Below are 13,821 nucleotides of genomic sequence, written 5' to 3'. Positions count from 1 at the left end.
GTTATAAATTACACAAGGATTCAAGAAATATAATTTAATACTTTTTACGTTTCCAGCAAGATGAGCTAGTGCTAAAATGTACATGTCCATGGAATAGGATTAGTGCATGATTATTCGTTAGAATAGGCTGAGTTAAATCACTTTTGAGTTGAAAAATGGAACATTATTATACCAATGAATGTACCATATAGTGGTGGTCATGTATACACTATAGGTTATCAGTTGATATGATTATACCATAGGAATTTCCCATAAAATATAAAAGACTATTTGTAAACTGGCAGAACCGAACATTTTAAGACACCTTTATTAGAACATTATTAACAAAAGGAAAATCCGCAGATAAAAGTTTTTCAAGTATTAGTCTAAAAAATCTAACTAACTTTTTGGTTGACCTTAACAAATAGGATCACTGCATGTATTGTGCAAATGACTCGCTTGGTAAGTTGACCTTTTGGAAAGGTGACCTTTCTATACAGTTGACCACCAAACAATGTTAAAGTGATCAAGATGTATGAAACACAGACACACTATACACACACAACAAAGACTCACCAGTAGATGATGTCCACAATTTTTTCATCTGCTCAACCATTAGTTTTAATGTACCTGTGAGGGGTAGATACTGTTACAAACAATTGTTGAAATCAGTTCCATAACATATCATAGTTGACAACTACTGTGAGACATATCACGTGTATACATAAATTAGTACTGAGCAATATGGTATCTGTTTTTGATACTGTCTAATTTTGACTACCATAACACCATGGATTCTAAAACACGATCACTTATGATGGCGGTCAAGCGGATAACGGGTTCCCTGGCTATTAGAAACCTTATAACCTATAACCCACAAATATACATGGTTAGATTAGCTACGTGGGCACTTCTTGTACCATCATAGTCACGATGATGCTGTTAGTCCTTGTTGGAGTATTTCAGAGAATACTGTACATTGTAGCAAACCCTCAGTACAAGGTGTTGTAGAATAGAAATTCTCTTGTACAAAACTGTGTGGCAAAGACTCCACTATGAAATCTGCATTATGTAACTCACACAATTGAGAGCACATTCTACTCCCTTGTATAACCATTATGCTATGGGTAGGTGTTTTAGCAGTAAAGCTGCTTTTCCGAGCTTAGTGTGAGTTTTTGCATTCTGTATAGTGCCCATATTGACAAACACTGTTAAAAACCACCGTTCACCAAAAGGGGAGACAATTATCACTTCACGTTTGTTTATACTTCAAGGGATATTAGGAAACGGTCTTATAACATAGCGCCAAGGATGAAATGGTGTTCTTTACACATCAGGAACATAGGTCTATGACTCCTTGTTGTTAGGTCTATGACTCTTTGTTGTTAGGTCTATGACTCCTTGTTGTTAGGTCTATGACTCCTTGTTGTTAGGTCTGAATTCCCCTAAACTCTGTGGTATAATTGCAGCTACTGCATTCTGCTCTTTTGTAGTCAACCAATTGGCTACATCAGTAAGGTGGCGAAGAACCAATTAAGAGCAGCCATACAAAGACAGCATGTTTGTGGTAATGTGTGAACAAATGTGGAAATCCATAGACCACAACAAGCATTTCAGTGGACTAACAGAATAAGCTCTTTTAGACCGCCCAGCTACAGTACTTCTGTAGATACAACCAATGCTATTTACAAACATTAACTTGTCACAAGTCTGGCTACACTTGTACTTCACTGGTGAACAGCACCAGTTGCTATCGCATGATTACTGTTATATGAAGTGATCCCTGATTAGCCACACAGTCTCCTTTCTTGCTAAATAACTTTAAAATTATGCACCACAGACCATCAGATTTGGTATAGGCATCAGGTAAGTGATACTCTGCAATAGCACAAATTTTTGCGATTCAGGCTTGATGGGGTTGTTAGCCGATGTTGTAGTCCTCAGGTGTACGTTTTGACTACTTCACATGTTGTTATCAGTAAAAAGGAAAGCATAGAATTGTTCTAAAAGGCAAGGAACCAAAGACGTGTACAAGTTGTTCATTGCCCAAGTTATTTAAAACAATTGGCTTAAAACTTCAGAGTTACATGTATATACGTAGGTGTAAAATGAACACATGGTACTTCATGAAACTTTGTACGTATGTTAAACTAAAGCATCACAGGTTATCACAACACATAGATTAAGTTGTACAATAGCAAAGCTTTGGGGCCCCCTAAGTGTGTGGGTTGAAACAAATTGTTTTGCACAGCTAGACTTAATTGGTTCAGTGCCACTTTAAGAGGTGCAATCACCATGCTGTAGAAATGTCAACCGTTTTACGTTCAGCTACAGTGTACACCCTCTGTAAATTGTTAAGTAACGTTGTGGTGTCTAAGTTAATACACACCTCTAAAGAAAGTGTCGGTATGGAAATTCTGGGACACTTCTGACTTTTGCACTACTTAACTCCTAAACAATTAGTACAGGCAAATCCTCCTGGGGGCAGAACTAGTACCCCGTAGGTGGCTGTACCATGGTGACAGTGTAGGTACTCAAATCTCTCACTGTACATTGGTGAAAATAAGTTTTGAAACTTCCAGACAAATGATCTATATATGTCACTTAAGGCATGTCCACACGGTGCATCTAATTCGAATTAAATTCGCATTAATTCGAATTGGTTCCGTCCACACGGAATTCGCATTGAAGGTATTCGCATCAAAACCGGTTTGCTTCAATCCACCTATCGTGGTGGTTTGAAGCCGGATCGCAAGGTGAATCGAGTAGTATTACGTGATAATAGCGTCATAATAACTGTGCACGTGAAGTGTTAACACGTTTGCGCGTGAAGCTGAATACTGAATAAAAGCCAAGATAAAAGCTAAGGAGCATGATAATGAAAGCAGAATCGTTTTCGAAGTGTAGCTGTTATAAAATCATCGCATTTATAGTCATGGCTGGCTCTTGGACCGCTGAAGAAACTCGAGCGCTTATCGCCATTTGGAGTCAAGAGAGTGTCCAGGACGAGTTAAAACGGGTTCACAGGAATCGTGATATATTCCAGCGTATTTCAATGGAACTGGAAGACTGTGGATTCCCCAGGACTTGGCAACAGTGTCGAACAAGAATAAAAAATCTTACCGCGAAGTACAGGAAGGTACGCTCCATGCCAAACTAACACGTTGCATATATACTCGCTCGTACACACCATGGCTATTAATTTTGTAGATCAAGGACCACAACAATGTCAGTGGGAATGACAGGGAAAACTGGGAATATTTTGACCAGTTTGATGCCATCCTTGGTACAAGGCCCACTTCTGTGCCAGTATCATTGGTGCTCAGTGGAACTGATGATTCATCTCAAGTTCCCAGCAGTGCCCTAAATGGTTAGTGATGGATCAAGTGTGAAATGTATACAATATTAAACATGCTGCAGATGACCATGTAGATCCTGATGAGACACAAGCTGACGACCCCGACTTGATATATGTTCCTGAAGAGGATGATACTACACTGGTACCTGACACATTAGGTAGTTGTCACTTCTTCACAAACATTAGATGTTGACAATAATGTATGGCAGGCACTACTACTGTGGAGCAGACTAGTACAACAGCCAGTGTGACTACTTCTGCAACTACCACCACAACCACAGTGACTTCACAGCAGACCATTCCTGCCACTACAGTCACAACTACAGCAGGTGACACAGCTGTGGCATCTGGTTCTCAGCAGACATCTAGTGCTGTTGGTGCTGGGAGGAGAAAAGGTATACAAAATTTTGTGAGATGTTAAAAGAATTAGCAGCTAATGACTTCAAATAGAAACCTTCATTGAGTAAAGGTGTTAACAGTGGTGATTATGTATTATTAATAGGTGCTAAGTACTTAGCAATCATTGTTTATTTGTATGGATACCATACAGGGTTGAAAAGGAAAACTGCCAAGGAAAGCTGGATGAGTACTGAGCTTGCAACAGTACTCTTCAAAATGGATAAAGAAGCAGACGAAAGATGGGAAGAAAGGGAAAGAAGGCATTTAATGATTGAAAAAGAAGAGGAAAGAAAACGGCTATAACTAGAAGCAGAGCTAGAAGAAAAGAGAAGGGAACAGGAGAGAAGACACGAATTGCAAATGCAGTCCATGATGCTAAGCTTTTTTCAGCAGCTGCATTATGGAAGCAATCCTACTTCACATAACCCATCGCTATATGGGTCATCTACTCGCCCAGTTCCTTACTACCCTGAATACAATTACATGCCGCCTTCCAGTGGACATAACAGTGACGACGATCAGTAAATTTTTTATAATTTGTTATTAGCACATGTACACATTATTCAACATTTTTTCAAATCCATATTAAAATATAATTGTTTGACAAATACTGTGATTGTTATATTAGCAGAATACACAATTTCAAAAAACATTTTTCAAATCAATGTTGAAATATTAATTGTTTGATAAATACTGTGTAAGTGCATTACGAATTGTGTTTGCTGCCGGACTTCGATTCACTTGTGGCATGTGAGTTTGTGTACCATCTTGTTGTTCGGGTACTTCCCATACAGGCTCAAAGTGGTCCCCATACATTTCACATATGTTGTGCAGGGTCACACAGGTGGCCGTAACATTTGGCACATTCTCTACTTGAAAGTCCATCCGTTTAAGCATACACCTCCACCGTCCTTTCAGCCTACCAAAAGCATTTTCAACAACCATCCTAGCCCTGCTCTGACGGTAATTGAATCGTCTTTGCAAGGGGGGTGTCTGTGAAGTAACAGCATATGGCTTCATTAACCATGGCAACAGTGGATATGCTGGGTCCCCAAGAATCAACAGAGGTACCTAATAATACATTTTTCTTAAATACATTATTACTAACAAATGTTTCTTACATATGTACATGAACATGCAATATTTATGTACAAGCTTTACCTGCACTCCATTAATCAGTTTGTTCCAGCTTGGTAACAAAGTTCCCTCCATCCCCTTGCGATAAATAGAAGAGTTGGAAAATACCCTGGCATCATGTACTTTACCCGGCCACCCAACATAAACATCCATGAACAATCCTCGAAAGTCCACAAGGCCTTGCATTATAATAGAGTAAAAACCTTTTCTGTTGTAATAATCTGAAGGGTTTTCTACAGGACAAATAATAGGGATATGTGTTCCATCAATGGCACCAGCTACTTGTGGAAAGCCCCACCGAACTTCAAAACCATCAACCACTTCACGAAGCCTACTGTCCTGCGGAATACTAACATACCGTGATAATAGCTGTTTAGTGACTACTTCACAAGTTTCCAGCACAATTTCCCCAACGGTAGATCTTCCTAATCCAAAAAGTGATGCAAGTGTACGATATTCCACATTAGTTGCTAGTTTCCATACGGTAACAGCCACCCTCTCTTCTACACTCACTGGAGACCTCATATTTGTGGTTTGTTTTTGTAGGTGAGGTCGAAGTTCATTGCATAGAATAGTGAAAGTGTCCCTAGTCATTCTTAAATTTTCCTTCCACCAATGACGTCCGAGTCTGCCAGACAGAGCATCACGAAACATATCTCTGCCTCTTGGTAAACACCAGAGACTTCGCTGGACTCGTCCATACTGACTTGAAAGGAACTGTAAAATTATTTTCCTACAGTACGTAAAAGGCCGGCTAACTACGTGCCCATCTAAAAACGTACGTGCTTACCGTCTTCTTCTTTGATAACGACGCTTTGCCAGTTCCCTTTCTCTCCTGCTAACAACAAGTGTTCTCGCAACGGCCACCGACTTCCTCTCGCGCTCTTTCTGGTGCCTTCGACGCTCCCTCCGAAATCTGCGCATCTTAATGTAACTTGTCCACACAAGAATAAATGCTATTAGTAAGAACCACTCCATCATCAAGTCGCTATCACTAAGGTTATTACCCGCGGCTTATTGGCGCAAATGACTACTAATAGCCGTTTAATTATCTGTACACTATGTCCGGAAATTCTTTTGGTCTGATACAAAGCGCATTACGTGTTGATGCGTGTGAACGTGTTTAATTCGAATGGAATGCGAATCTCCCCAATGCGCTTTGAATGCGGTTTTTAATTCGAATTCGTGTGGACATGCCTTTAGTCAGCCACTCAACCAATAATACAAAGATCTTGTGTACACTATGGTATAAAGTTTATTTTATCACCTAGCAACAAATACCTTTATGTTAACTATGTAAACAATGGTGGTGAGAAACATAAACTACATCCCAACTGTCAAACCAGAAAAGGAAAATGCAATCTTGTTGATCTGATTAGTAAATAGCTGATGGCCAACTGTTATTTTCTAATGTTGCCCATTGTATGAGATACAGTTAACACCAGGTGACCATTGTATGAGATACAGTTAACACCAGGTGCCCATTGTATGAGATACAGTTAACATTAGGTGCCCTTTGTATGAGATACAGTTAACACCAGGTGACCATTGTATGAGATACAGTTAACACCAGGTACCCATTGATGACACAACAGGTCAGTTCTTCACTACAGTGTAGCAATGTAAAATTGCTCAAGGAAGCGGCTGGGAATTAATGAGCATCAGAACATAGCATTGGTGTTTTACCACTAGGATAGGCACCAGTCTGGCATACACTATACACTACACTACACTACACTACACTACACTACACTACACTACACTACACTACACTACACTACACTACACTACACTACACTACACTACACACACACCACAGACTATATAACACATGCTACAGACTACAGTACTCCACATATGTGCAGTACATTAACACATAACATATACTCTATACCACACACGTACCACACACACGTACCACACACACGCACACACAGGTTTTGTTATTTAGGATATGTTAGTTACATGGTTTATTGTGGTAGTATGAACTTTAATTTATCACTAGAAGTAACTCCTTACAGGGTCTAGTTCATTGACATGCATGGGTGGATATAGGGCAAAATTATATTTGTGTTGACATGATAAATGCACAGAAACTAATGTGACCAGATCTGCAAGAATCCCACATGCTCACACAAGCCTAATTATATGGTAGAATGCAATAAACACAATGTGTGGAATATTTACAAAACCGAAAAAAATCTGTAATTTTTAAAGCGGTTGCTTCACAATGAAGGAAGATGATAACACTAAAACCTTTGGTAGCATTGTGATCTCCAGGAGTTCGAAGATCTTTGTGTCATGTCAGTACTCACCAGGAGAAGGAAGATATGAGCATTCGCCTGCCATGCATTGGATGAGCAGTTCACTATTGTTTTTTTTCCCTTAACGTTTTCGCCTTTGCGCCGGTAAGCCTGGAAGACAAAATTTACCCAGTAATGAATTTGCCTGTTCATGGGGAGCCCGGTGGTAAAAGGTGCATCTTGGGAGAGGACTGCGTTTATAAGTTATGGCTGTTTAATTAAGTGCCTGTAGTTTATTTTCCGTATTGTCACTGTACGAATCGATATTTCTGCTGTTGCCACTTTGTAGCACTGTAACATCAAAAGTTCTTGGCTTCTATAGTCAGGGAGTATTATCAGATATCTGGTAAAACTGGGAATAAATTCCTTACCAAGAAATCAATTCACCAATGTATTTGTAAAGGTGTCTGATGACATATTTCAAAAAGTTTAAAATCAACTGCTGTGGGGGAACTCGTGACAGCTGCTGGAACGTGGGGTTCCCAAAACCGTATCGCAAAAATAAAAGGTTTAATTTTGCCTTGTGTGGAGTCAAAATAGGGGTTTTTCATGATTCTGAATTGAATAAAAGCATTTGCTTTTGCACCAAAACCACTCCTTGCCTTGTCCACTGCTTGGTGGACAAGAACTACTACTATAGCTACTGGTACAATACAATTTCAATTGTTGTAAAGAACGTAATTTTAAAAATCTTCTGGTCTTTAAAGGTTTGTAGCAACCTATTAGCTAATATCAACTGAGAACACTGAGAAGTCACACCATGTAACAAAGAAGTATGAACTCATTTACACACACATAACTGTGTTAACACTTTGTTTTGTATCACGCAATCAGCACCATCCTAAGTCATTTCTATGTGAATGCAGATTGTATGTATTCGGGGTTATTTTTGTAAGTTATCTGTTGTAGTTTGTTGTGTATAAATATGCTGTGTACTCTGTGCATTAGTCAGTGTGTGGTGATAAGACAACTTGTCTGAAAATATCTTACTGTGAAGTACTACAGGTTAACATGGAGATGAACATCTGCACTGTGGGTGCAGTACCACTACATGGTTGATGTCATCAAAATCTTCATCAGAACTGAAAGGCTTGCAGACTACAATGGGCACATTTCCTGCATTGTTACCAAGATGCTGGACATCTTTTCAGTTGTAGGCCATCGTCACTATGCCAAGGGTGCACGACTGTATTGCCAGCTGATGAAGCAACTCGAAACTTCACCTGAATACAAGGAAACCTTTGAAACTTTTACAGCCCAGGGAACCATGTTGTCCGTTACTCTTGTCACTGGTACCTGATGTGCCATCTGCACATGTATTAAGCAGAGACTGACGAAGGAGGGTTGAGCATAGGGATGAGCCTATTATGCTTTTTTTTCTACCTATTTTACTTTCCAGTAATTCTTTTATGTCTTACCTATTTTGCTCAATATTTTGCTCAAAATGTTTCTATTTTGCTGAGCATCAATAAAAATTAATTGCAGTATCTCGAGCTTACAAGCATGTGTGACTGCTCAATTAGAATATTTGTACATGGTGACTGCTCTATTAAAGTATCTCGATCTTTAGTCACCATTCCTATGAGCATATATTGTCCTAATACTATGCGTGAATGTTCTATTGGAGTATCTTGATCTTTTTCATACAAAATGCCACCCATTTTTCCAGCATTTTGCTCTTTGCTTTTACCAACATATTTTCCAAAAAAATTGCCGGCAAAATCAGCGCATCCCTAGTTGAGCAGAGGGAGGATGAGGAATGGTGATTCTGGCCACAAGTATTGGATACAAACCCTCAACCACTTTTTCCTATATCAATGACTGCATGGAAGAGGGTCCACAAAGACCTTGCCAAAACACAATGAAGTAAGACACTGAAGCAATTGGACTTGTCCTCAAATGGTTAGAGGAAAACAACCCCTTTGACCTTGATCGTGACAAACAGTTGCTTGTATCCTTTTCAACAGGATTCACAAGCATTGCAGATGATGTGGTCAATGCTGAGAGAGCGGCTGAATTAGGGAGGAAGATGCAGATAAACCTTGACGGAAAGTCAGTGACATCTATCATACAAGTAAAATTCAAGGTACAGGCCCTGTCATCACTCAGAAAGATTCCCAAGGTCAATGAAAAGAAACTTCACATAAATTCACTTAAGTTGTTCAACCAACTGATAATTATTTCTCAAAGGGATATGACAGTCGAGACAAGCTTAGAGTATGAGCTGACTCCCTTCCCATTGTCCTTGTTTAGCAACAAAGACCAGAAAATGAACAAAGCAAAGAAGGTCGGCTTTTCCAATACTAGCCTGAAGGGGTGGACTGATCCACTTAACCTCACTAACCAACCCTGCTCCAGCCTGGTGGTTGATGTGGATGGCTGCTCTACACGGTGAAGTGGGAACAAGGTCAGACTTGGCAGGAGATTGCTGACAGCTATATTTGGTATCTTGGCAGACACTCTCAAAAGATAACTGTTGTCTTCAGTGGCTATAGCAGCTCACCAAAAGATCACGACCACATCCAACGTACCAAGAACTCCTGTTGTAATCTACAGATTGTATCAAATATGATACATTTGACACCAAGGAAAAGTTCATGGACAACACTCACAACAAAAATAAGCTCATCTATCTCCTCTCTTTAACATTCCGGAAATATCAGATCACCGTGGTGCAGTGTGACAATGATGCTGACACTTCAAATGTGAGAGTAACATTGACTGATGCTACAGATGACTCTGTAGGGGTCAGTACATTGTTTACTTACACCTTTTTGCATGGTTGTTGAGTGCGGAACGAAGATGCAGATTTGCTGATAATGCTTGTGCACCATTGCTCAAATACCAACCATCCACTTTTTTTCACCACGTCTAAGAGCTCTTACAATGTGAAGATGATCCAAGAAGCTCTCTCTGAAAGACAGAGGCGCTACTTGCTCTTTTATCGTGCTTTCACTGGTTGTGATACTGTTTCTTCAATTGCAGGCCATGGGAAAGTACACAATTTGACAAGTTTTGTGCAGGGGATATTGATGAGCACATGGACATCTTCCTTGACATACAGAGTACTAAAGACACAGTGATTAGGGGTGGTATTTCCATTTTCAAGTACATTTACAATGCACCAGGTACTACTTTTGAAGAAATTCAATACAACATGTTTGCCCGTAAGGCAGCAGCTGGACTGATCAAGCCAGAGACTCTACCTCCAGCAGAAGGAGCAGCTGCACAGCATTCTCTTCATACCTATCTCCAAACCCGGGACTGGATGCTGTTGTGAAGCATGTCTTTGAGCCCCCAATGAGTATGGATGTACTGTAGGGGTTCATGGTTATGAGCCAGTTCCTGCTCTAGACCCATGGCTCTTGAGGAGCTACTCCGGTTCAAGAGCTGTAATTGTCATGGAGATTGCAACACCCAATGGTGTGGTTGTAAGAATAACAGCGTCTAGTGTATCTCCGCATGTGGACATGCAAGAATTGCATCAATGATGGCAGAGTCTAGAGAAGACTCAGACATTGATTTTTGAGGTGTTTGACGATTGGAGCCACTTTTAAATTATAGTGTCTATTCAAACAAATACATATACCTAGTAAAGGGGGGAGGGAGAAAGGTTGGAAATATCAGAAAGTGGGCGTGGTATTTTTCCACCAAGGAGTGGTTTTGATGCAAAAATAAATGTTTTTATTCAATTCAGAATCATGAAAAACCCCTATTTTGACCTCACACAAGGCAAAATTAAACTTTTTAATTTTCACGATACAGTTTCAGGTACCCAACATTCCAGTAGCTGTCATGCCCCCCCCCCCCCACAGGAGTTCAAATTAAACTTTTTGAAATATGTCATCAGGCACCTTTATGATTACATTGGTAAAAAAATTTCTTGGTAAGGAATTTATTCCCAGATCTTAGGAATATTCCCTGACTACTAGAGCTAAAATTTCGGTTGTGACCATACCTTTGGCTATCTAGATAAAATAAAACGGAATTTGATAAATGTGCTAACATATGGGGTTCTAGCAGATCCGGTCACATACATCACAGAGCTGTCTATCACAATACGTACTGCAAAGCCACCTAACTTCAAAAGCAAAATTTAAGGTACATATCTTATAAAGCCTGGCTGGCTATGGTACATACAGCCTTGATGTGGGAACAATACCGCCAGTTTCTTTTTATAGAAAACTCAAGCCAAATGATACAGCCACTACATGAACACATATCACAATACAGTCCTTCAGACTCTATGAGCTTTATATTGTGACATTTAGAACACATTCTGATCATGTTAGTCTAAAATACAAGTACAGTACAAGTGACATACACACATACCCCACAACTAAAACTTATTCATGGCTAACAGGTTAAATGTACTCAAAGTCATGTTGGTTGACTCCTCTGCTCTTAGTTGTACATCCAACCTCCTATTAATGCACACCATACACAATTAATCATAATAGTTTCAAGTAATGTGTGTGCGTGTGTGTAGTGTGTGTGTGTGTGTGTGTGTGTGTGTGCGTGCGTGTGCATGTGTGTGTGTGGTGTAGTGTGTATGTGTAGTGTGTGTGTGTGTGTGTGTGTGTGTGTGTGTGCGGTGTATTGTGCCGGTGTGTGTAGTGTGTGTGTGTGTGGTGTATGCGTACTGTACGTGTGCCGGTGTGTGTGTGTAGTGTGTGTGTGTGCATGCATGCATGCGTACGTGCGCGTTTGTGTGTGTGTACATCCATACATGTGAGTATTTTGTGAGATGAGACAGTGTGGAACATGCACATGAATTGACTAACAGAACACTTGTACGATAGTGATAAGGACAAATCACAACTCAAACTTCACAACCTTCACAGGTGTACATGTGTAGGTGACTTTGTGAGATGAGTGTGGAGCACACACATGTACACAAACACACATACAGTACATACACAAAGATACATACACACACTAATACTATATCCTGCACATGTACACATTACCTGTCATTGTCTCCACCAGTAAATTTCAGTGACACACTACACCAGTATTATCAAAGATGAAATCATCACTACCACAGGCTTTAGCCTTCTCACAGGTCCCTAGTGGGATATCATTTAATAAAATAAACCATATTATTATCCCTTGACCACTTGTTACCATGACTACGGTGTGACTATGTTGGGTACAAATAAACAAGATCATTAAAGTGAATAACAATGTACAAAATATGGATACAATTATTTTATTACACACAATTACAAGGAATACAACACATTACAAAACTATGGACTGTCATGTTTGTTTATACACAATAAAAACACATGTACATACTACACATGTACATACAAACATACCAACTCCTACACAGCTATGTACTGTAGACAGCATAAGGGCATGATACAGTTGTATACAACTTCATCACCATCACCTCTGTCTCCAGTCAACACAGAACAGTATCGTTGATATATGCTAAAATCAAATGAGAAATTGTAGTTACAGGTGTAATAACTATTTAGTAATTATTCCAATGTGATAGACATACAATTCACACAACAAATTGGGCTGTAGGGTAGTTCCACAAAGGATATACATATAATAGCACAACCAACTAGCCTACACACTAGTACAGTTAGTATAGATACAGGGGAAGGGGTTAGGCTTTGAGTAGCTGTAATGAATGTACACTGTATGCAGATTTTTTATTTACTTTTTTTTTACTTAAATGCAAGTCCGTAAGACCAAGAGCCCATTAGCAGGCTCCTTCCCTACAAGAAAACATTTTATCTTCTGATGTTGGCCATTTCTAATCCCTTACACTTCTGCTCATAACATTTACTTCAATATCCACTATACTGCTTACCTACCCAGGGAACTGTTCATTGTCACAACCCACAATCAAACTGTTAATGAACATCTTCAATTGGAGTAGTAGTAGTGCACTTTTAGATCTCACAAATACTAAACCCTGATCCATTTTGTTAGAAGTATCAGCAACTTCATCTGCCCCAGAAACATGAACACAGTAAACTCTGTGTGTGTATGTGGTACTTCTTCTCTGTTGGTATCTAGTAATCCTGATTGTTGATCAGTCTCATTAGAACATCTAGTTTATAGAACTACACAACAGAAACACTTGTATACATTACATTTCATAATAAACTATTTGTCAATTTGGAAGTATAGCTCAATTGTATACATGATTAGGGCTCAGTAGAACATGTACATCAACAAGCTAATTGTGTTAAGCCAGTTGTCATCTTGAAATAACATTGTTGAGACAGTTTAGTGGATAATCAAGACAGTTTAGTGGATAATCAAGACAGTTTAGTGGATAATCAAGACAGTTTAGTGGATAATCAAGACAAATGATAGTGTGTATGCAGCCAAGTACTACTAGTGTGGATGGGCGAAAAATGAGTGGGCATTTTACAGGAACCAAGAAAACGACATTTTCACACATCCATAGCTCGACAGTCCCTGAAAGGAAATTAACCAGTTTTGCTGTGAAAACTCCCTTAGGTGGGACACCTCCTTTACCAAATTTTAGTTGAAAGCAGCCATTGAGATATGTACCTTTAAAGATTGTCTTCGTATTTTTCTTCACAATATTCTTACGTATTCTTTAAGCACATTTAGATAAATTGCAACAACTTGCGCATACTTTAAATATAGCTT

The 13,821-nt window shown here is 39.3% G+C and overlaps 3 protein-coding genes across 36 annotated transcripts in view; 1 reads left to right on the top strand and 2 right to left on the bottom strand.

Moving 5' to 3' along the window:
- The window catches only part of LOC136254412 (N-alpha-acetyltransferase 50-like), an 854,489-nt gene that overhangs the window by 427,726 nt on the left and 412,942 nt on the right, over positions 1-13,821 (bottom strand). For 22 of the 34 annotated variants that reach the window (XM_066047227.1, XM_066047241.1, XM_066047283.1 and 19 more), the window contains 5 exons: positions 13,011-13,262; positions 12,501-12,615; positions 12,147-12,245; positions 11,509-11,600; positions 556-609 (listed from right to left, as the gene is read on the bottom strand). In XM_066047227.1, the coding sequence (XP_065903299.1) occupies positions 13,255-13,262 (8 nt within the window). In that variant the 3' untranslated portion in view covers positions 556-609; positions 11,509-11,600; positions 12,147-12,245; positions 12,501-12,615; positions 13,011-13,254. The remainder of the gene's footprint in view (positions 1-555; positions 610-11,508; positions 11,601-12,146; positions 12,246-12,500; positions 12,616-13,010; positions 13,263-13,821) is intronic. The other 12 variants (XM_066047142.1, XM_066047155.1, XM_066047147.1 and 9 more) reach the window with 3 other exon arrangements.
- LOC136268588 (zinc finger and SCAN domain-containing protein 29-like) lies at positions 2,915-4,039 on the top strand. The gene is made up of 5 exons (XM_066064303.1): positions 2,915-3,118; positions 3,190-3,349; positions 3,400-3,495; positions 3,547-3,732; positions 3,888-4,039. The coding sequence occupies exons 1-5, from the start codon at positions 2,915-2,917 to the stop codon at positions 4,037-4,039; spliced, it is 798 nt and encodes a 265-aa protein (XP_065920375.1).
- LOC136267758 (uncharacterized) lies at positions 4,412-5,797 on the bottom strand. The gene is made up of 3 exons (XM_066063273.1): positions 5,664-5,797; positions 4,898-5,606; positions 4,412-4,807 (listed from the first exon to the last, which is right to left on the bottom strand). The coding sequence occupies exons 1-3, from the start codon at positions 5,795-5,797 to the stop codon at positions 4,412-4,414; spliced, it is 1,239 nt and encodes a 412-aa protein (XP_065919345.1).

This window comes from Dysidea avara, chromosome 1, assembly GCF_963678975.1.
Source record: "Dysidea avara chromosome 1, odDysAvar1.4, whole genome shotgun sequence".
In the NCBI taxonomy this organism is placed as follows: Eukaryota; Metazoa; Porifera; class Demospongiae; order Dictyoceratida; family Dysideidae; genus Dysidea; species Dysidea avara.
This window is presented reverse-complemented; position numbering and strand designations above follow the sequence as displayed.